At 41.5% G+C, this 24,630-nt stretch overlaps 1 protein-coding gene across 4 annotated transcripts in view; it reads right to left on the reverse strand.

Moving 5' to 3' along the window:
• LOC121273186 (cysteine/serine-rich nuclear protein 2-like) overlaps nt 1-24,630 on the reverse strand; it is an 87,408-nt gene that overhangs the window by 8,416 nt on the left and 54,362 nt on the right. For 3 of the 4 annotated variants that reach the window (XM_041180177.1, XM_041180176.1, XM_041180178.1), the window contains 3 exons: nt 23,496-23,755; nt 18,962-19,258; nt 12,872-13,866 (listed from right to left, as the gene is read on the reverse strand). In XM_041180177.1, coding sequence (XP_041036111.1) covers nt 12,886-13,866; nt 18,962-19,258; nt 23,496-23,755 — 1,538 coding nt within the window. In that variant the 3' untranslated portion in view covers nt 12,872-12,885. Of the gene's footprint in view, nt 1-12,871; nt 13,867-18,961; nt 19,259-23,495; nt 23,756-24,630 lie in introns of those variants that run through there. The other variant, XM_041180179.1, reaches the window with a different exon arrangement.

Here is a 24,630-nt window from a genome sequence, read left to right on the forward strand (position 1 = left end):
TTTAATGACAATGCAATGGGGCTAAGACCTGAAGGGTGTTGGTATCACGGGTGAATTAAATTTATCTACATAAGTACGATGTCTAAAAGTTCAGACCTTTCATTTTCCTCTCTGGAGGTCATTAATGGCACATAGTGCATTCAATGGAGGAAAGTCGCAAGGCACTTTGCAGATGGATAAAATCAGAAAAAATTGACACTGAGCCAAAAGAGATATTGGGAGGGGCAAGAAAATGTTTGGCTAAAGAGGTAGGTTTTAAGGAGGGCCTTAAGGGGAGAGGGAGATCAAGGAATGGAGAAGTTTAGGGAGAGAAGTCTGGAGTTTAGGGCCTTGATGGCTAAAGGCAAGTCTGCCAGTGATGGCGCAAAGGGAGGGAGGGAAGCACAGGAGGTCAGGGAAGCAGAGAATGCAGAGGGAAGAGGGGATAGATAAGACTTTCCCCTTCACCACTCATTTCACCATGTGTCAGTTCTCGTCCTTTCTATGGATTTTACCCAGTTTGTGTTGAAGTCTGAAACTGAGTTAAACTCCCTCACAAAGGCTCATGTTTCTTCCTCACTGAAGTGTTTCTGGGTTAAGATGTCACTTAAAATCTACCTCTTTGACAAAGCTTTTTGGTCCTGCCCTAATATATCCTTATGTGGCTCAGTGTCAACTTTCATCTGATAATGCTGCTTTGCTGTAAAATAATTGGCTGAAGCACTTGCACTTCAGCCAATTCAATGCCTGATCTGTAATGATCGCAGTTGGTGGAGCACAGTAATAACTTTAGTGGGTCAGGCAAATGAGGAGTACAAAAACAGAAAATCGGACCTATTTCTACAACTACCTTGGCAGCACCTGCTATGATGTCCCTAACCATAGCTGAGATCCCCAGCAATAACCACGGAAATTGGTTCTGCTGGTTCTGGAGCAGAAGAGAGCCACTTGTAGACTGCTGCATGAAAAGTGGAGCCAATCTACACCAACAGGACAGTACTGAACATATTGGTAAGGTTTACCAGTTCAATCAACATTTTTGCCTCCACCTCCTTCCAGTCTGTCTCCACTAACAGTCATGTACTGCACCCCGATTTATTGAATTGTATAAACTAATGTTTTGGCTCATACAACCTTCTTAAAAGTTTTTTAAATCCTTTTCCAAAAGCCTTTATAGCCATTTTCTTTTAATCATCTTCATCAATACAATCTTCAAAAATTTCTGTTCCTATATATGCTGCCACTTACCTTTAATTTTCTCACAAGTTAACAACAGCAGCCTTTTAAAGATGACACTTAATGCCCTATCGTCCTACTGGGCAAGCTTCCAGTGCCTGCTCCAATATGGGACAGGAGCTCACGTGTATAATTCTAAATTTACAAAATCAACTGACTACAAGAAAGCCTGTCACACTCTGCCTTTAGATGAGGATGGAAACTTCCTATTTTCAGGACAAAAGTGGAGAGATTGAGAGAGAACATTGAAAAAGAAGGAACAGGGAGAGGAGTGCTCAAGACTCCTGTCAGTTTGACACAAGATGCACAGCCACAAAGCGAAAAGGGACCATCATTTATGTTTAGCTCTTAGCTCTGAAGAGTCACACAGACTTGAAACATTAACTCTGTTTCTGTCTCCACAGATGCTGCCAGACCTGCTGAGATTTTCCAGCATTTTCTGTTTTTATACCATTTATGCTCAGTTTGAAGTAAACTAGAATTTTTTTTACATTCCCAAAGCAAGGAACCTGATCACTTTTGATAAAAGCAAAATACTGCGGATGCTGGAAATCTGAACTAAAAACAGAAAATGCTGGGAATGCTCAGCAGATCTGACAGCATCTGTGCAGAGAGAGACAGAATTAACGTTTCAAGTCCATATGACTCTTCTTCGGAACTCTTCTTCAGTTCCAAAGAAGTCATATTGGACTTGAAACGTTAACTCTGATTACTTTTGATGCTGCAGATTAACATACAGCCAGCAGATTTTGTTCATTAAATTAACCTAATGAACAAAGGAAAATAATTCACAGTAATGATGGTTCATTTTTCTTAAAGAGCACATTTATACAGGTATGTGGAATGTTCCATCTGATGTACTTCTGTAGGATGGAAAGAGTCAACTAAAGATTGGCACAGTTAAGCACCTGAGGCCAGATAGACCCCCTACTTCCCCCACCTCATAGTACATACATGCACAGGCATTACCCATCTCTCCTGGGGGCAAGGGCATTTCACCAGCCAAACATGCAGCAGTATTGGCAGCTGCCACCTGGACAGCCTACCTCTTTCCTTTGTCTTATAGGGGAACTGCTGTTCTGGTGAGGAAGGAGAGCCGTGCACCCTAAAATAACGGGATGACTTTTGCTACACTTTCCCTTTAATTGTGTCATATGTTGACCAACCGAGAAAGGGGAAAAATAGGTTTCTGTATTTTTTTTAAACCAAGGATGTGGCCCTTTTTAGTATTTTATATGAGGTGGAGTGCGCTTGTGTGACTGAACAGGAAAGAAAAGAGCATCATGACCCCTGTGCAAGTGTGAGGCCTAAAATTCACAAGCCAATTCCAAACAGTTTTTTTTCTGGGGTAGTAACTCTATTGCATCACAGGTAGCGCCATAAATCTAATCAAGGAGTTTCTGATGTCAAAGTTGCAACAACCTACAGGCTCACCGAACTTTGAGATTAGATCCCAGCCTTGAGAACCATCTTTGGTCCTGGTATGCAATAATATAAAAGGTGTTAAGAAACCACAGCAAATGATCAGAGCATCTCAGTGGAAGAGGTTTACATTAATCAATATTACATGTAAAAAATTTGCAGCTGCGTCCATCACACTTGCTAGTCTGGCCTCAAATTGACCTGAAGAGCTGCAAAGAGCAATCAGTCTCCAATTGATCCAGGAAAACATGACGATTCCACCTTGGACCCTTAAAGAGACACACCACACTAGACACAGCTACATTCAAGCAGCAGAATAATATTGTGCACTACACAGAATAGCAATGCTGTGCATACAAAAGGTGCATCATCTGCCTTAATGTGCACAACACCACAGGACGTTGGCTAGTTTTTATAGGAGGGGCATAACATAGCTTGACCAATATTGGCCAGGAAACAGAGAAAAATCATTTCCCCTGAACAATGTTTTTTTAATTGCTGAAAAAAAAGAGATGTTGTCAAAGCTTTAGTCAAGGGAACAACAATTTATACTGCATGAGAAGAGTGTGCTGATTGATTGGTGAGTGGATTCTGATTGGTAGCGGCATTGCCAGGAGAATGCACCAGGGAACAGTTAACTGCCAAGTTTTTGTTTACAGGCAGGCCGACTCTGATTGGTCAAGGCATTGCCATGGGGAACCAGGCTGTCCCTCAAGCTTCTATTTAGTTGAAAAGGGTGTAATTTGTGGATATGCTCATTCTGCCTGCAAAAGACAGGCCATGTGCGAATATATGTAGCTTCTGGCATGCATAAGTGAGCCACACTGCGAGCTGGACTGATAATCTTAAATTGGTTTTCAGTGTAATTCTTAGCACAATCAGAATTGCTTGATGGAGCACATCCAACCATTGTGCCTTTTTCAACTAAACAAAAGCTTGGGGGACAGCCATTCCCTGGTTCATTCTCCATGGCAATGCCTCTACCAAACAGAGTCCACTTGCCAACCAATCAGCACTCTCTTCTCACAGTATAAATAGTTGTTCAATTTACTGTTGGCATTCTTGCTGTGTGACGAGTGTAAGACGAAAAGCTTCAACAACATGTCTCTTTTTTCAGCAATACTCAAGTTCTGCACTACCAATTTTTTTATATCAAAATAGTATTTCCTTTTTTGCAATTGAATATTGACAGGGCAAAATCTGAAAAGGGCACTTGAAACACAAAGTAATTAGTGATTGAATTAAGACGAGGAGAATATATTCTCACTGTTGCTATTTATATTGGTTAATTCAAATAATTATCGGATAATTCAGTTTTAGTGCAAAAAAAATTACATTGAATTATCAGTAGCAGCAAATTGTATTTTGTTTTAAAACTTTTTATTTATTGAATTTAAGGGAAAAATCCATTTCACTGTGGCAATGCAGCTTTTTGAGCACCATTAAGCATCTGTAAAAATTTATCTATCTAGCTAGGCAATGGGGGAGGGGAGGCATCAGTAATCCCAAGAACTTTCTTGGACTTTACTGTGTGCCTTCCTCAAGGAACCATGTAAAAATCTGCAAAATGGCCTACCATGTCGGAATGAGTTCCATTCTAGAATAAGATATCTCTTGGTGATAAAAGCAGTTGCTTTATGCTTTAATTAGCAACTCACCCCACATTCCTGAATAGGTCTGTGACAGTTACGCAGTAAAACAAGAGATTTTAATGAGAAAGATTTTTGCAGATCATGGCTTGAAAGGTCAGAGAACACTCATAGGATATCATTTCAAAGAACTCAGAAGTGATATATTTTTAGACTTAAAATCAAGAAGTGCAGTGTTTCTCTTCCTCTAAACGTTGATGGGCATTGTCCCTATTCTCAAGTGCCTCAGGTTTGGTATGCAGCCTTTTAACCTTTAATAAGATCTGACTGAAACACATTAGCAGTGTTCAGTGACAAATCATGAGCACATAAATAATGTCAAGCTTGGGGTTGACTGCAAAATAAGAAGGGAAGTAAGATTATTTAGTTTAAGGAAATGAGGGTCTTTATCAAATGTTACGGCCTTTAGTGGAGAACAAGCCTTTTCATGAGTTTGATTTGATGCAAACTGTAGTTTACTGCTGGCTAAACGCAGGGACAAGGGACACCACAGGGCCAGAAAAGATGCTACAAACCACTGCACTTGGCCCAAAAACAAAATCTGGTCTATCATCCCACAAATATTTTCCAACTCTCCCTTAATGTTCTTGCATGACTGTCTTCCTGGGTGATCTGTTTGAAACATTCCACCTTGTGTGAAGTAACTAAATCTATGCACTGCTCCTTTGCTTCTCTAAATCCCCAGCCCATGTCCCCAAGTTCTAGTGTTTGTGGCAATCTTGCACACATAATCCAGGTTCATTTAATTGATTCCCTTTAATAATCTCTCCTATGCCTTCCCCTCACCAGACTCTTCATCCTGTCAGTTTGTTTGCTTTCTCTGCACGGCATCCAATGCCTGAGTATCCTTAGTGCATTTGTATCCGATCCTTTTGGTGTGGCTGTGCCAGTGCCTTGTAGAAACTCATCCGTGCATGGGACATATTCTCTGTCCTCTGGCTACACATGCAAAGATCTAGTTCACTTTCCCTACTTCTCTAGTTTCATTACATGCAATTTGTTACTTATCAACCAAACATCCCAACTGTTCGGTAAATTTGCATGGACCTTGGACAGCTGTATCTTTGGTCTCAGTTCCAAATCACTGGGATCAATCAGATGGATTAGATTGGGCTTTTCCAGGCCAGCACATTTTTAAGTACACTGCAAACAGCAATGGCGTGGTCACCACCAGGAAACCTTTGGAACAAGCACAAATTAAAATGATTGGATAACCATAGTGTTCCAGTGAGCGGGAGACCAGAGGTCTGACTCCTGAATACTGATTCAACATGGGGTACTCGCATCCTTCAGGGATGGATTACTGATTCCCCCAACATTTCATCACACTAAAACAATACAAGGGCTGTTCACAGAGGGAGCAGGGCCCATACCAGAGGGTTAAAGTGGCAGGTAATATCCTTGCTTTTGCTTTGCGCTTAACTTTATGTGGAACCCAGTCAGTAACATTGTCACACAACAGAAACCGGACTCGTGTTGAAGGAAGTCAAATTTGCAATAACGGTTCAAAGAGTGAGACACTTTATTTAAAAAAAACGTTTTGCAGTGTTTGCCAGCTGCTGAACTCAACGTTGCAATTTGCGTCAAGACAACAATTTTGCGACACGCCAGATGCATTGCGATGGAAATGGTGCAGAGGTTTGTGCGCTTTCATGCCTGGAGATGGTTTGAGGGAAGAATGTAACCCCTTTACATTTGCATGGGAGAATGGGGTTGGGGGCTAAGAGAGAAACAGGAGGGATTACAACCAACACAATAACAAAGCAGAAGTCAGAAAGAAGTAACTTAGATATGAATCAGCTTGCATTTGTTCACAGAACACATCAATTCTTGTTGGCTGGTTTATAAGCATTCTGCTGATGCCCATGCTGCATTATTACAGGCTCGTTGTCAATTTATATCTCCAACACTACAGTAATTTGCAGATGGTCAGGTTGTAACAGCAGACATAAAGATATGTACTTTGAAACAACTCAGTTCTGGAACATTTTAGGCGAGGCGATTTCCAGTCAGGCCACATCCAGCTCCCTGAAACGCAACACTCAATTCTCACCCTCTGGCCCCTAAAGCCTTTTACACTGAATTTACTGTAATATATGGTGCATAAATCACACATTGGTGCATCGCTTTGTTCTCTACATATAAGCAACTGGTACAATGTAGGAGGTTTTTACAAAAAAACTGCTAGCAACTTATACAATTGCTTTATAGAACTCCTTGGATGTTGGACAAGTAGTCTGGCAATGATACAATATTCTAAGTTCTACCTTACGGCATATTTCTATGTTTTCTGCCCAAGTTGCGCAATCTTTGCAGTTAAAAGTCTTAGAGGCATTGAGAATGTAGTATTCTGAGTGACATGTCTCTTTCTCCACAATAAAAACTTAAAACACTCCACAGACTCCTGTTCTCCATCCCCACCCAGTTAGAAAGAATGCAGTTGTGTGACTGAGAAGTAGCATTTCTAAATACCTCTGATTAGCCACCCAGCAAGTTTTGAGCCATGTTGCACAATTCACAAGTTGCAATTCACAAAAGAAAGCCAGGTTTTAATGGCTATGCAATGTCGGAGGTGTCTGGGATTGAATTTGGAAGCCATCCTGCTAAAGATCTGCAGTACGAAACAAAATGGCTTCAAAGTTAATGCAGAAGGAATTTCAAACTGTGTTGCAGCACAGTGAGGTGTGTGAACTTGCAGAACCATTCACTGGCTTTTTTGCGCATCGTAGTCTGGAGGCAAAGAGATTTTTTTGTCTCAATGACTGTCGCTGCAGTTTCATTGCAATTTTGATTTCCCCCTGAAGGGGACAGCAGTGGAAAGATTATGTTCCATACAGACCCATTTGCACTAATCTGGTCACAAGGCTGCTTACAAAGTGCAATAGTGACATCTGTTGGCAGAGAACCATATTATTTGAATTTCCTTTTTTTCACCTCATTTGTTCAAAAAAGCAAATACAACGTTTATCAATCACTGGAAAAGAGTTCTTGGACCTTTCTGAATACCCAGTACTGGTGAAGAGAGCATTTTCCATTTTGTGTACCAGGTATTAGTATCAAGCACTCACAAAGTAGACATAAGAGATTTAAATACGGGATCAAAATTCCTTGACTATATCAGTTGTTTCAGGAAAAACTGCACCAATGTGACATTTTCCAATTTTCCCCACATAAGTCATCTCCAAGGCCTTCAAATGAGACTAGGCCTGAGGCTCCACCCTGTCCTAATTTTAGCCAGTCAAATTTATTTTTCAACCATCTGTTAGTACTTGCTCCCCTCCTCCTATCCCAACTTGTAAACCAGACAGCAGAAGTCCACTTGTCATCTGACTTTCAAGACCATGTGGCTCCTTGGCTATAATTATCTGCACTCAATTCACATTTCTCCCCTCACAAACATGGCACCTGTTCAGCTTCAAACACAATCATGTGCTCACACATGCAAATTTTGTTTTTTTGTTACAAATGATGATTCTACAGTAATACCCACTACATTTAAAACAGAGTTCCATACTCAGTTGTTTCTAATATTTCTTTATGGCCGGGGGGGCGGGGGGGGGCAGTGTCTTGCTGGTATCAAGTGATCCCTGGACATGCCAAGTTTTACAAAAAAGGTTTTGATATTTAATTCAGTAAAATCACAAACATTTAAATAAATACACAAGCTCCCCACGTATCAATCTGGTTTGCCAAAGTGCTTTTCAAACAGGTTTACAAAATCACTGGCAGGTTGGATTCCACACGTGGTTAACATTAGGGTACCTCATTCAAAATAGTCAATAATTTAAAGATAATAATTAAATAAGATCACGTGTGACTGTTTACATAAGACATTTGTTTTGAAGTATAAGCCACCTTTGGCAGGGGTTGGATGAAACATCCAGGATCTTTAAAAAATGATTGATAGCAAAGTTGGCCAAATACCCTCCCCCTCATCATTAGCATAAAACCTTTCTGCGCAAGTTTGTGCTGTATGCCTGCACCCATTGGGAATTGGGCTAAAATTAGTTGAATGGGTGTCACATACAACCCTTAGACAGACAGGAGACAAACTCCATCAATCTTAGACAGTTGCAATCCCATAATGAAGAGGTTGTACACTAATCCTTCTGAACCTCTCGGTCCTCAACAACCACATGTCTGAAGCTGCCCTGATATCAGGGAACAGATCTCTCTGCAAAGCAGCATATCATAGGTGACTCAATCTATGCATTAGCAACTCAAACACCAGTGCTGCAGGCTGATGGGATGCAAGTTTGTGCCCGGAATTCATGCTGTGGCAGAAGCACAACTATCGCTCCATACAAAGGTACTGAGCAGGCACTGGGAGTTTACGCTCCCAGGAGAGGAAGGAAGAGAAAAGAAAGATCTCTGGTATCTCCGCCTGCTCTCAGGCACTCAGCAACTGCCCACACAGCAGTCAATCTGGGTAAAATGCAGGTTGGGAAGAGAGAACATTCATTTTTCTTTATTAAATAAAACGGTATCTTTTTAAAAGATCGCTAAGGCAGAACTTCAAGCAACATAAGTTTAAAAATGAAAACATTGAAATAGCTGTTTAAAATTAAAAAGAAATACACCTAACCCTGAAGCAGATTGATTCCAACCTCTGCTATAAATCAGCTAACCGGCAATAAATTGTTCTAGGGTGGTGGGGGCTGGGAGAAAGGGCCATTACATGTGATGGCAACATTAGTCATGATTTCTGTATTGACATGTCACTTCAAAAATGTATGCCTGAGCACACTCATTTATCATTCACACAAAAATCATTAAAATTCAATTTTAAAAAATGACAACTACCAATTTTGATATAAGAAACCACAAAATGTCCACCTTCAAAACCAATAGCTTTGTCAGAATCAGGGTTGTATAAGGATAGAGATAATTGAGAAATTACACCTACAAGAGCTCAACAGGCCAATCTCCTGAAATAAACGACATTTTACAGAAAGCACGTCAACCCAACAAAGCACATCCCAGCAGACTGACTGAAGCAATTGCAGGCCCACTTTAAAACTAGAAAAATTAAAGATAAATTAATTGTTTAAAATGGTGAATTTTTGATTCTACCCCAGACTGAATTTGAAAACAATGTTTTTGTTAGTCTCGGATCACCATGTCTTGCTTTGCAATGAGACTTTTAAAAAGTGATTAAAAATAACATCATCCACTAAATCAAACTAGCACTTTGTTCTGGTCACAGTTGAGACCATAATCAGATTATCCATGCTCTTCTCAAATGGCAGAGCAGGCTCAAAGGGCAAAATGGCCTACTCCTGCTCCTAATTCGTGTGTTCTATTGCCTTGCACGTCTACCAAGGTAGTGTTTCACAGGCAAAGTTGGACTGAACTTAAGGGTCTACATTGTTTGTGCATCCAGTATAGCACAAAGTACGTGAGAACCAAGTTAGGAGTTTTGGCAGAGTGAGTGATTTCTAGTGCCAATGGTAATTTTCCATTTGGTGGGTCCTCCCAAAGCATTGCTAGTTTTGGAGGCTGAAAGTTGATTTAGTAAATGCACAGTCCTGAGTCAGAACCAGGTATACAAAAGACACGGACACACACACACACACACGCATGCATGCCCCCCTGTTGGCAGAGTTCCAATAATAAGATCAAACTTAGGAATGGATAAGCAATTGGTAGCTGTTAAGGAAGTGATGTTAGGGTTGAAAGGAAGGGTTGGAAAATATGCCCCATGTAGTGCCCCAGGGATCCTTGCTTCTATTCACAACAGCAACCTGGATTCTGAAACAGTGCAAATTGGTCAAGTTTGCCGATGACAGCCAAGTAAGTGGACAGTTTAATTTGAAAATGCAGCAAGGAGCTACAAATGGGTGGATAATTGGCAAATGGAATTTAATGCTGATAATTGTAAAGTATTGCACGTAGAGAAAAACTATATCCCATGAATAGTCTTGAAATAGTTACAGATGAAGTTGAAAGAGATTTAGTGGTTTTAGGAGACTCAATGCTCAACATAAGCAGCCATTGCAAAGCAACAGTCAATAATACAAACAGAATGCTGAACTACAGAGACAACAGCCTGAGGAGATTAGAGTTGCCAACCCTCCCGGATTGACCTGGAGTCTCCAGGAATTGAAGGTCAATCCCCAGAACACTGCTGTGTGCAATTCTGAAGAAAAATCATTGGGACATTATAACTTTAAAAAATTTTCTTTCAACATTTCTCTTTACCAGATATAAAAATATTGAAAATGGGGGGAAAAAATGGCTGTTTGGCTGACAGTCATGCATCATCCAATTGGGTAATGAGTCTTTTTGTTTTCCAATTGGTGTAGGGAGGGTGGATGTGTTGGCCAACTAATGGCTGCAGCATTGGGGAAAAATTGATGGAACCTCCAGGAATAAATTTAATCACAGTTAGCAACCCTAGAGGAGATAGTAAAGAAATAAAATAGGCCTCTGGTCAGTCCACAAACCTTCAGTCTTATTTTGACCACCAAGAAACTAGAGAGACATTCAAGTGCTAGAGGTGGCGTAGGGACAAGTCACAAGGCTGAGGACAGAGTATGAGAAAAGACTGGAGAAACTTGGACTATTTATCTTTGAAATGTAATAACTAAGACGGAACATCCTAGAGACTCAAGTGATAAATCCAGAGCATGACTTCAAACTTTTTGTTTCTATGAGGATAGCATCAAAGCTTGGTTATTTTAAACCTTTGACTTGTCTGACTACAGTTAGCTAAGCTCCCTCAGCTGGGCCCTCGGTTACAGCTTTAAAGTTCCATACTGGCTGGTTACAGATTACATTTCTGAAATACTGCTGTTATTTTGGCCTCTGGTTCCTAGAGTTCTTTTTTTAAATTCTTGCTTTGGAGGAGGTGGGGAAAGAGCAGGAAAAGACCGATTCATGTTTAGGCAGCACAGGCCAAGGAAAGAGTTGTACAGAACAGTTGAAACATTACAGCTAATGTTCAAGCTAGGAACGCTACAGATATCAGGGAGTTTTGTAAATTTGATCTCTGCGTCCTTAAGTTTTAACTTGATGCTGATCAGTTTTGGGCATTTTTGTATGACTCAGGAAGGACAAATTTCTTTGATAGACTGAGACAGGGCTGCAGGAATAGGTTCCCTTTCATAAGGTGCAGTTTTGATGAATGACCAAGCCCAATAATCATCTCCCTTTCAGCCACATTCACAACCTTGTGTGCTACACTAGGGGTCTAGGCAAAAGCTTAAAACGTAAACTGAAAATCAAGTGGTTGACAAGGCCTATTACAAACAGGCTGACATCGACATACTGCAAAGATATTTGTTACAAAGTATTTAGGAGTTCTGGGAATGCACAAATGATTAATCTTTCCGAAAAGGGAGCAGCAGAAAAAGGAAATCCAACGAAGCACATGATACAAATGTTCACATCAACGTCCCTTCACCACCAAAAGTGAGAGTAGGTTTTAAGTAGTTGGCATATTCTGATTGAGGTTTCATTAAAACACATCTGTGAGGAGGAATGCGGCACTTATGTGGATATGTATCTAGTTCTGTGCAACTAAAAATGCAAACCAATTCGAAAGGGAGGGGCACTCTCTCTTATGAAGAACGTTCACCATCAAAGAAAAATCACTAAATACACAACACCATGACAAATGATGTCAAAACACAATACAACACTTGTATAAAATTTGATGTTAGTGGAACTTCCCCACCCACCCCCCCCCCCAAAAAAAAATGTTGCCAAATATTGTTAATAAAGACAATGCTCCTTTAAGCTGCAGGCAATGTGGAAGCAAGTAACCAATAGGAAGTGTTCCAAGATGAATTGTGATTAGTGCAAGAAGCAACTTCTGTAAAGCCCGGAATGGTTGGTGGTGTATTCAATATGGGACAACCAGACCCAGGATTCATTAAGAAAAGCAAACAGTTCACTGTTACTACAGAACTGCACAGCTCCAGCTACTTTGGACACCCCAAATTGGCCCCATATTTAGAGCTGCCAGTTTTTGCCTTGCAAGATTTCTGTCCAAGACTACACATCCCCTTTGGGGAAATATCTACTCAAATTACTCAATCTGCCTTGGAGTCCAGAACAATGCAGGCTCTATCTGAGGCCACCGCCTCCATGGTATGTAATACCACAGGAATACTAGAGATTGTACTGATGGAAGAAAGTTGATGGAGTCAGAGTTACAGGTAATTGATTTGAAATACTAACAACACAAAACGGAGTCTGAAGCATTCCCTCCACAGAAGTTAGCCATTGTTCTCTTTGTACATGTGTTTGTGTGACAAAGGGGCAGTTATAGTTGTAAAAAATTAAAAGTTAGTTTTAAAAAAAAGACTAAAATTTTAAACATTAATTCTGCCCCAAAAACTAGAGATTAAGCTGCTGTGGCCTAAAATTATTTCCTACTTCCATCGCCTGTGTCAGGTAGGTTCATCGCCAGAAAAATGTGATTTTTCCCCCCTCTGATCTAAACATTTTTCCCCCTTTTAAGCCCTAACTTCAGTCTTCAGCTACAAGATTTTTTTTTCATTTTTGTGTTTTACTACAAAAACATCCTAAATAAATAGACATTTGAATCAGCAAAAAGCTACAAGCAATTGTGCAAACTAGCTGCAGAAATGCATCACATAGTTACTGAGTTTGCTGCAGGGGTTTCCTCTGGGGACCTCTGACCTTCAGACTGGGAACACACATTCTCCACAGTCAGCTCAGGCACACAAAGATTACCATCAGAGGCCCTGGGGAAGCCATCTTGAAGCTTTGAATGCAACTGGAACTCCTGCTTAGTATTTTCAGTGTACACCTTAGTACCATCACCTGCTAAGGAATTGCCATCTTCTACCGAGGGAAATTGCACATCACTGTATTTAGAGGTCCCTGTGTTTTCAGAAAAGTGCTCTGTGACAGGCATGTAAGATGCCAAGGAGCTACTGGTAGCAGCAATTAAATTTTCTAGAGTGTTTTCCTTTGTGTAATTGGATTCTAATCCTGCTTCCACATAATTGGCCTCCCTATCACTGCAGTTCACATCTACAGCACAGCTCTGGTCTATTTGATAATATAACACTGTGGAGTTGCTTAAATATGTCTGTTCCTCAGGCGTCGAGCTACTTTGAACAGTGCTGTCAGCAAAACACAACACAGGAGAAACAGGAGTCACTTCTGCTTGGATCACAACTGGTGTTGCTAGGCCTTCACAGGCCTCATCAGGTACAGCTACTGGATCTCCTAATATACAGACTTCTAGGCTTTCTACACTGGTATCCATGGTTACACTAGAACTGGTTATATCATCCTCTTCTTCCTTTTTCCTGTCCATCTCCTCAGCAGACTGTAAGTGCATAACTGCAGTTTCATTCTCCAAGTCATAATTTTCTGCAGTAAATTCCTGGTAATCCTGCACTTCTGTGTGTCTGTCATTAGAGCAATGGGAAATGGCAGGCAACAACTGCTGATGATGGTCTTGCTGTTTGTTCTCCAGTTCCAGCTTCATGATAGTATGCAAGTAATGAGTTCGCACACGGATGGGGTTAAATTCAATCCGGCCAGCCGAGTTAGCGCATCCATCTTTGGAGCAACCACAGGGAAAGGACATCCTGTCCACCTGAAGGAGAAGAGATTGATATTAATAATATGGGGACAGTAGCATAGTGGTTATGTTACTGGACTAGTAATCCAGAGGCCCGGGCTAATGCTTCAGAGGCATGAGTTCAAATCCCACCAAGGCAGCCGAGGGAACCAACAGTCAATTAATTAATAAAAAATTCAGGAATAAAATGCTAGGCTTATTGACTCTTAACCGCCCTCTGACATGGCCAAGCAAGCTGCTCAGTTATAGACAGCTCACCACTGCCTACTCAAGGGCAATAAATACTGGTCTTGCCAGTGATGTTCATATCCCATTTTTAAAAAGTCCAGAGGACAAATCTGTGACTTGTTATATTGGTCATCCTGCAGCTAACCTGTCTGAAAGTGGAGGACCAATCCATAGTTTGCCACAATAAGCTGGATTACTCATTGAATCAGCCATGGTTCACTGGTAGCACTCTCACCTGAGTCACAGGGTTGTAGGTTTAAGTCCCACTCCAGAGACTTGAGCATGAAAACTTGGCTGACACTCCAATGCAGTACTGAGAGTGTGCTGTATGGTCAGAGGTGCTGTCTTTCATGGACTCAATGGAACCCCACGTTTGAATCCCTCCGATCAGGTTTCCACCCCTGCCACAGTACCGTAATGGCTCTCATCAAAGTCACGAATGATATCTTATGTGATCGTGACAAAGGTAAACTTTCCCTGCTTGATCTGTCTGCAGCCTTTGACTCGGTTGACCACACCATCCTCCTCCAAAGATTCCACTATCGTCCAGCTGGGAGGGACTGCGCTCACCTGGTTCCATTTTTATTTATTTAATCATAGGCAGAGAATCACTTCCAATGGCTTCTCTTTTCGCTCCTGCATTGTTACCTCTGGCGTCCCACGAGGATCTATCCTTGGCTCCCTCCTATTTCTCATCTACATGCTGCCCCTCAGCACAGCATTAAGTTTTCATATGTACATTGACATCACCCTGCTCTACCTCACCACCATGTCTCTCGACTCCTCCACTATTGCTAAATTATCAGTCTGCTTATCCGACATCCAGTACTGGATGAGCAGAAATTTCCTCCAACTAAATATCGGGAAGACAGAAGCCATTGTTTTTGGTCCCCACTCCAAACTCCATTCCCTAGCTACTGACTCCATGGCAACAGTCTAAGATTACGCCAGGCTGTTCGCAACCTTGGTGTCACATTTGATCCCAAGATGAGCTTTCAACCTCATCTTTATGCCAACACTAAGACCACCTATTTCCACATCTGTAACATCGCCCAACTTCACCCGTCTCAGCTCAACTGCCGTTGAAACCCTCATCCATGCCTTAGTTACCTCTAGACTCGCATATTCCAATGCAATCCTGATCTCCCACATTCTACCCTACATAAACTTGAAATCATCCAAAAGTCTGCTGCTCGCCTTAACTTGCAGCAAGTTCCGTTCCTCTATCACTCCTGTGCTCGCTAACCTACTCCCGGTCAAACAATATTTTGATTTTAAAATTCTCATGCTTGTTTTGAAGTCTCTCCATGGCCTTGCCCCTCCCTATCTCTGTAATCTCCTGCAATCCGCCTCAGAGATATCTGCGCTCCTCTAATTCTGGCCTCTTGAGCATCCCCGATTTTAATTGCTCCACTATTGGTGGCCGTGCCTTCAGTTGGCCTTGGCCCCCAAGCTCTGGAATTCACTCCCTAACACCTCTCTACCTCACTTTCCTCCTTTAAGACACTCCTTAAAACCTACCTCTTTGACCAAGCTTTTAATCATCTGACCTAATATCTTCATATGTGGCTCGGTGTCAAATTTTGGATTTTAATACTCCAGTGAAGTGCCCTGGGGCATTTAATTACATCAAAGGTGTTATATAAACATAAGTTGTTATTGTTGCATTTCAAAGAGCAAGGGAGATATCCCCAGTGTTGTGGCCAACATTTATCCCTCAATCAACATCACCAAAAAAAAAATCACAGTCATTATCACATTGCTGTTTGTGGGATCTTGCTGTGTACATATTGGCTGCCGCACTTCCTAACAATACAACAGAGCCTACACTTCAAAAGTATTTAATTGGCTGTAAAGCACTTTGGGATATCCTAAGGTTGTGAAAGGCACTATATGCAAGTCTTTTTTTCCTCATGGACATTTCAGTAACTTACAATTGGAGATATTTACCCAGTTACATCTAAGTGTTGCCAGCAGCCAACAGAAGCTGCCTTAAATGCAGCTGGCACCTCATATGCTGTCTAGCATGTGTTTAACTAGAAACATGGAGAAACTGGTCACTTTATTCACCATCGCTCCTGAGAGCCAGATGTTGGGGGTCCTAGCAGGGTTCAGAGAGGGGACATTTGATCCAGGATGGTCTCCTGCAACCAGAAACCTCACTCATGGCACAAGACATCAGCACATTATTCTGGGTTCTCAAGTTCTATAATGGCTGGGCAGCCGTGTGGATATTAAAGTCAATGTTACAGCTGATAGGGCAGTACCAACTTTGGGCAGTCATGGATATGTTACTGCTGGAGGTCATCCAACTGCCACCTGCCAGGAGGAGAAACGATTCATTGTTTCCTGACAGCCTCTTGGGTCAATGCTGAACTCTGACTTATGTGGAGTTTGCTTTTCATGATTGTTTAACTGCGCTTGCAATCTCATTGTGAAGTTTTTCAATTACCTAAACTGGGGCTTAAGCACACAGTCCCAGTCAAACGGACATGCTTTTGTGGGCATTTAATGTAATGCTTGAGTTGGTCTTTGTTCAAAGTAGGAAGCAGGAAATTAAGATATTGGGAAAACATCTATATTTCAAGGGTCATGGGAGTTAGTGTCATGTCCAAGGACCTGCTTAGAAAATAGTTTGGACAACGGGCAAGATGAGCTCAAGATTTCCTAGGCTTCTCACACCTGTTTAGAGTTTCTTTGGTGCAATTAGCTACAAGCAACAATATTCAGGATATTTATGAGGACACCTACATTATTCCTATAACTAGTTTTAATGTTTAATCATTTAAAGAAGTCTGCTTGGAGTGCTGATTGTAACCAAATGTATTTAATGAAGCAACATTACCTCTAACCCACACAGCTGACAGCTTATTAATCTGAAGTAAAAATCACCCTTTAAAAACTGTAAGTGCATTGCTTCTGAAATCACTTTCCCTGACCAGACATGAAAGCATTCCAGGTGCAGCCAACAGCATCTCCAGAGCCTGTCTGAAGACTAACCCATGATAACTTTCCCTTCTGACTAAAGGATCATAGCTTGTCCACAATCCAATACAGAGCCTGTGATTAAAATTCATTACTGGCCGTAATGTGCCATCAGCCGGGGTTAAATTTGAGGCTGTCCTCATCAGGACAACCAACATCATGAACAACTTGCATTTATATGGCATTGATATAGCACCTTAATGTCCCAAGGTGCTTCACAACACTGATTATCAAACAAAATATGACACCAAGCCACATAAGGAGATATTAGGTCAATGACCAAAAGCTTGGTCAAAGAGATAGGTTTTAAGGAGTGTCTTAAGAGGAGAGAGAGGCAGGGAGATTTAGGAAGGGAATTCCACAGCTTAGGGCCCCAGGCAGCTGAAGGGACAGCTGGCGATGGTGGATTAATTAAAATCAGGGATGTGCTAGCAACCAGAATTGGAAAAGTGTGGAGATCTTTGGATGGTTGTAGGGCTGGAGGAGGTTACAGTAAGGTGGGGGTTTTGGCAGTGGGGGGGTGAGGCCATGAAGAGATTTGAAAACAAGGATGAGAATTTTATAAACCAATAAACTGCTGGACCAGGAGCCAATGTAGGTCAGCGAGCACAGTGGGTGATGGATGAACAGGACTCTGTGCAAGTTAGGACAAGGGCAACAGAGCTTTGGATGAACTCAATTTCTGTAGGGTAGAAGATGCAATGCAAGTATTAGCAAGGACTACTGAAACCCAGTTTATCACTGGAGTTACTTTGCCTAATTGTACTTGGAGCACCAGCAGAGCTACTCAATTTTCACTATGCACAGCAGTGTTCAGTCTGTGGTTACAGACAGCAAAGCCCAGAACTATCAATATTGCCATTCTGATTGCTGCATGGCCTCAATATTTGGAAAGGAGCTGCTTGGATATTCCTTCAGACCTGCACAGGAATCCTGTTCAGACTACCCAGAAGGCAAGAATTGAACCCATGTCCCCTTTTGCTTTCGTGCAACCAAACTGTCTAGTTTCAATGCTGGAGATTTAAAAATGAGAGAATAACGTCTTCAGTCTAAGTGAGGTTGAACAGAAGGGCTTAAAGCTTACAACTGTCAATTCTTTTCAAGAATTGTTGCTCACAGTTAAATTTTACCCATAGAACTTGCTAAAAGTTTTATTATATCCCTGGTCTGCACTAAACAGATCTTAGCCACAATACCAGTGCAGTGCTACAAATTGCTATTTTGTTTCCAGGCCAAGGAAAGGAGGAAAAAATAGCCATGATTCCTGGTTACTATTCAGTGGGCCTTGCTGGAAAACACAGATGCAGGGATTTTCTTTGAGATGAGTATCAGGCTTGCTTGGCTTGGTGAAAATGGCTGTCAACAACTCACTGTGAGGCAGCTACCAGAACTGTGACCCAGCAAGAGTAAGTGGGGCTGAAGTTGGTCACTGGTTACACCTCAAAACTGATAGTGAACCCATGCCAGATTTAATTGAGTTTGGGCCATTTTGCGCTCATGATGCCAATTTCTCAGCCTCTTCAGAAGAAGAAGGAATTAGAATTTTTAATTGGTGCAAAGAGAGATGGGATGAGAATCCCACAGGAAACAAGCAATTCCCCCTGGAAGAATTATTTAAAGGGGTATACCGAAAACGTTAGCACAACCAATTGGATTTTTCTTCTGCTATTCTTGAGGCGAACACTGGTGTTAGACAGCATGCAGTAGCCAAGTTCCTTTTCCAGGCAAAGATTTCAAATTTGTGCTGTAGCCTTAAGAGTTTGTTATTTAGACAATCAACATCAGCCATTTGATATCAGACTCTTCTCAACACAAGGGTTTACATAAAACAAAAGATGAATGGATCTCCTGAGGTTGTATAATAGTCATTTCCATTGGCCATAAATTTTGACCTTACCTGGCATTTGATTCCCGCTTTGCTACAGGGGCACACTTCAGGATCACAGTAAAACCTACAGTCGCACCCGCATTCCTCCCTGGACGAGCGAATGGCTCGCAGCTCATGCTTTTCCTCGGTATCAATCCTGTTGACGCCCGATGCACGTAATAAAGCTCTTCGCCTTTTTGTGGGTAGTGGTTGTAAAAAGAAATAGTCATCTACCTCAATACTGTCCACATCAATGTCATCATCAGAAACATCATCAATGGTGAGTACATTGGCTTCCTCCGACTCAACTGTACCGTTTTTGGTCAACTGTTGAGAAAAGTTTAGAATGGTTTATGGTCAGGTATCTGTGGTACAAATAATGAGACCTATGTTGTATGTATTGGTGCAATACTTCCAGCATTCCTCATCTTACACTGCTAGGGTTTCTAACTCTCAAAGGATGTATTCCTGGAGGTTTCATCCCATGGTCTCCTCCCTGCAATTTCCCCACCCCACGTTCCCACCATTGGTTGCATAACATGTCCATTCTTGTGACGTCAGCCCCTCCCACAGCCAACTGAAAAGCGAACAAACTCATTACCCAATTGGATGATTCTTGACTGTCAATCAATAGCCTTTTCTTCCACAACTCTTACATTTTTAGAACTAAAAAAAACTTCTGAAAGAAATGGTTTGCTTTTTTTCTAATATCCTGGTGATTTTTCTTCTCAGCTGTCCTGAAGATTAATCTTCAATTCCTGGAGACTCCAGGATAATCCTGAAGGGTTGACAACCCTATGCACTGCCAATGCATTCATACTGCAAGAGATAGTGTCCATTACCAAGTAAATTCACTGAATGAATTGCTGATGAAGATCACTAACTGTTGTGCTACAGCACTGGAATCCCAACCACAAGACTCAGATTTGAAAGTTCATCTCAATAACTGAACTGTGTCACTTAATAACAATTTTAGAACAGGCTACTAGACAGAGTGGCTGAGGACTAATCTCTGGTTAAAAACATGGAAAAGAAAGAGACCAATTCCTCTCAAGTAAGGGCATCAGTCTGCAGATTACAGCCTAGGATCTTACAATGAATATATTGGTGAGGGAGGGACATGAAGGAGATCGATCAACATCGCCAACAATCCTATGGATGTGCACATTGCACCCTGAAAAGGCAGCCTCCATCTTTGTAATCATTTAGGCCACCAAAATCAACATGTCTTCATCCTAACATGGTGCTCCATCTATTCGATTCAGGTTTAGGGGATGGAAAGCAAGAAGGTGGAGATTAAATTGCAATAAATTACAATACTATAAATCAAAACTCTCCTGTGAGACTATATCCATGGCAATCTGGAAACCTAGCAACCACTGACCTAGCCCCCAAAAAGCTGATAACTCAAGTACAGCCTTGGCTATCAGCCTATGACACACAAGAACAAGTAGTTGGACCTTAACCTCTAGGTATAACAAACATTCCTCCACTAGTATTGAAGGAGAAAAAAACACTAAGTACTGACAGGCTGGAGGTCGAAATACAAATACTAAAGGTACATTTATTTTCCAAGGGAGTCTGCAAAAATGCTATCCCTGGAAAGTACTTGTTTCTGACACAACCTGGTGTAGTATTTTAGGGTCTACAACAAACATCGGCATTGCAATTTTTTCCTTTACATTTACTGAATTTTATTGAAAACTACTTGCTATTTACCATTTTGGAATGAATTGTTTTTCTTTACATCTTAAACTTCTTTCTCTCAATGGAAGGGAATCTATAATCAGAAGAAAGCTGGAATTTTTAAAAAAAAAACAAAATAATAGCACAGAGAATCTGACTTTAGTCCAGACTGTAATGGCAAATTTAGAATGTGCACACTAGGTCCAAATACAGCCCCTCTCTGCACACATGCTGTTATCTATCGGATGGGAGGGGATGGTTTGAATTTATTACACTAAAAGCGACACATTCTAGTTGATTTTACATCTTTTTATATACACAACTGATCAATCTTTACTCGTATAGAAAACAGGAAAAACAAAGTGGCATTTCAGTTTTCAAAAGACCAGCCAATCCATAATTTCCCACAAAATTATCTCAGTTAATCACTCTCCCACCTTCCTTCCCAACACCACAGTTCACAGACACACTGCATCCACTCCAGAACCCTAGCCTGTTTACACAGATATGCTCCTTCCCCAGCCCTCCCAGTTCAAGATGGTACTCTTATTCTATTTCCCTCTCCAGACAACATTCACACTAACACTCTCCCCCATCCACCCACTCCCAATTTATCTGGCACCCTTCCTGCCCACTTCCCTCTCAGTTCAAACTGCTCCCAATTTCACCCCTCAGCTGTTTCCTCCTACATTTTCCCCCTTTCGAATGAGATGTTAAACCAAGGCTCTGTCTGCCATCTCAGATCCCCATGGCGTTGTTTTGAAGAGAAGCAGGTGACTTCTTCCCTGAGGAAATGGAGGGAAATAGGTAAGGCTTATGTCAAGCGTAAACAGTGTGTGTGGGAACCAAGATTTGGTAATCTTAGATTATGCTGATTTTAAAAGTTCTGTTAAGATTTGAAGAATCTTAATTGATGTCGAAAATCCTACCAGATACTGGGAGTCTCAGCCATGCTTACAAAGAGAAGCTACCAGAGCTCATTTGTTTCCAAGGTGCTGAAAAGTCCTTCAGACTTTGTAGAAGGACTCCAAATAGTAATGGTCATTTTAAAAAAGACGCAGAGCATGTAGAAATGGGAAAGTGTATCAGAAAATGAGATTGAGGCGTTGTAATGTGACAATATGCTAATAAGCTCAGCTCCTCCATTTATTAAACAAAATGACCTGAGAGATCAACACTACGTTCTGCTAAGTGCAACTGTAACATTTTGTTCCGTACACATAACAATACTATTAAAGAACAATCAGGTCTTCAAACATTCATGAACAGACAAGGCAAAACGAGGAGCAAACTTGCCAAGTTCTCACTTAAAAATATTCAAAAATCTCCTGTTTGGACTCCTGGACTCTTGTGCTTGGACATGCAGCTGCATTATATAACTGCATTGCTACAGTACTCTGTGTCCTAAAATAATTTACATTTTGCTAGTGAAATCAGCCATGGGTCAGAAATGTGAGCACCTGCCAAAACTCCAGCTACATACATTTACACCTCGCTCCACCTTCTAAGATTGAAAGCAAGGACCTTTCATTCCACTCACTAAATCCATATATAGGTCAAACACAGTCCAAGAGAAGAGGCCGGGATCCCATGGCATTCATGGGAGTGGGACGTGTTGTAAGAAGGGGTTTTCCTTTTTTAGGAGCATGTTGTGATTCACCCTGAGCTAAATGACAGTGAAGTTTCTTTTCTGGAAAAGGTTTGCAGGTTGGTGTACTTAGGAGGTTAAACTGTGACAAGTAATTTTGATGGACAATTCATTCGTAAAAACACAAGGTGCTGCAACCTTTCAAACAAACAAATAGCCCTAATCACATTTACTCACCCTGTCCCCATATCCCCATTTCCTTCATCCACTTATTACCATTCAGGTTAGACTGCATTTTGTTTCTGCTTCCACTTCCACTAACCCTCGAAGTGCTTCAAAACCCGTTCACAGCATTTTGCTCTCTTCATACACTAAAATACTTTCAGTACATCCTGTGTCAGCCAAGGCACTTCTGAGATATAGGGAAAGCAACCTTCCAGTACAACGCCCTAATGGCATTCTCTTTGGCCCAGTGTGGACTCAGACTGTTACCCTCAATTAAGTCCAGTTCACTTCATAAAGGGAGACTGGTTTGATGAACTTAAGGGCATTTGCATTCAGTTTAAAAACATTTTTAAAAAATCATTCTCAGGACGCAGACATCATTGGGAAGGCCAGCACTTGTTGCCCGTCCATCAAGATGATGGTGATGAGCAACCTTCTTGAAGCACTGCAAGCGGCTTGGTACATCCGAGTGGTTTGCTAGGCCATTTCAGAGGGCAGTTAAGAGTCAACCACATTGTTGTGGATCTGGATGTAGGCCAGACCAGGTAAGGACAGCAGATTTCCTTCCCTAAAGGACACTCGTGAACCAGATGGGATTTTACAACAGTCCCACAGTTTCATGGTCACCATTAAGGTACCAGCGTTTTAAATCCAGATTTGTCAGCTGTCATGGTAATATTTGAACTCATGTCTCTGGATCATTTGTCCAGGCCTCTGGATTACTAGTCCAGTAACATAATCACTATCTTTTTGAACATGAAATAATTAAATTAGATGATACCAAGGCTTCATGCTGCCTAGGATGACTCAGTTTCTATACATTGCCGAAAACGTGGTGACGGAACCTTCGGAGTTCTGGGAAAGTGGCTGCCAAGGTTCCACTCAGTCCAGATTTACATTTAGGTACAATGTATGGAATTTTCAGTGACCTGTAATTACATTTCATTCAACTCAAAAGGGTAAGTTATTCAGAAGGAATTTACATTGGAGGAAATGTAGGGAAGGGCAAGAGAGGAGGGAAAGCCACCCTTGCCAACAACAGCCCCAAACAGGCAAGCCTTTTACCTTCATTTTGCGCACATTGAGTTTCTCTTCTTTCAAGTGGTCACGGAGCATTTCCCGATGAAGGTGCTCCTGCTCCTGTGCAAACTCACACAGCGTGTACCTGCGGATGCAGTTGTGGCGCCTGGCCATGCCAAGGGAGCTGCCTCCCTGACTTGGCACGCTGGTGAAGCCTTGGCGACGTGTGAAGTAGTAAACAGTGACCTGGTCGAAACGAACGTTCTTGGCTCTCAGCCGCTTCTGCTTCTTCAAGATTGAAGTTGCTGAAAGGGAGTTCAAAAGTAGTCAATGAATGTGCACTGCACTGAAATCAGATCAAGCAGAAACATTACTGGAAGGGAGTGAACTCAGTGTTAAGTACTTATGTACAGAGCACTCATTACAGTCTAATGTGTCATTTTTAAATTCCTTTGCGGAAGCTTCCTGTGTGCAAATTGACCACCGTGTTTCTTACATCACAACAGTTACTACAGTTTAGACTTTAAGGTGATAGAGAAGGACATAGTATGATGAAAACCAAGTTAATAGCTTGGATAAAAGCTGACTTTGAGGGGAAGATTAAGATCATAAGAAATAGCAGGAGTAGGCCACTCAGCCCACTGAGACTGCTCTGCCACCTCGACAAGGTCACGGCCAATCTGATTGTGGCCCGAACTCCACTTTCCTACCTGTACCCCATAAGCCTCAACTCCCTTGTCGATCAAAAATCTGCCTAACTCAGCCTTGAATATATTCAATAATCCAGCCTCCACTGCTCTCTGGGGAAGAGAATTTCAAAGGCTGGTGACCCTCAGAAAAAAATTCTTCCTCATCTCCATCTTTAATGGGAGACCCCTTATTTTTAAACTGTGCCTCCTAGTTCTAGATTTCCCACAAAACATAACATCTCTCAGCATCTACCCTGTCAAACCCCCTCAGAATCTTAAAAGTAAAGTATTGCGGATGCTGGAAATCTGAAACAGAAACAGAAAATGCTAGAAAAACTCAGCAGGTCGAACAGCATCTGTGGCGAGAAAAACAGGGTTAACATTTTGAGTCCGTATAACTCTTCTTCAGAGTGAAAGAAGAGTCTTCAGCTCTGGAGAAGAATCATACGGACTCAAAACGTTAACTCTGTTTTTCTCTCCACAGATGCTGT

Source organism: Carcharodon carcharias, chromosome X, assembly GCF_017639515.1.
Source record: "Carcharodon carcharias isolate sCarCar2 chromosome X, sCarCar2.pri, whole genome shotgun sequence".
In the NCBI taxonomy this organism is placed as follows: domain Eukaryota; kingdom Metazoa; phylum Chordata; class Chondrichthyes; order Lamniformes; family Lamnidae; genus Carcharodon; species Carcharodon carcharias.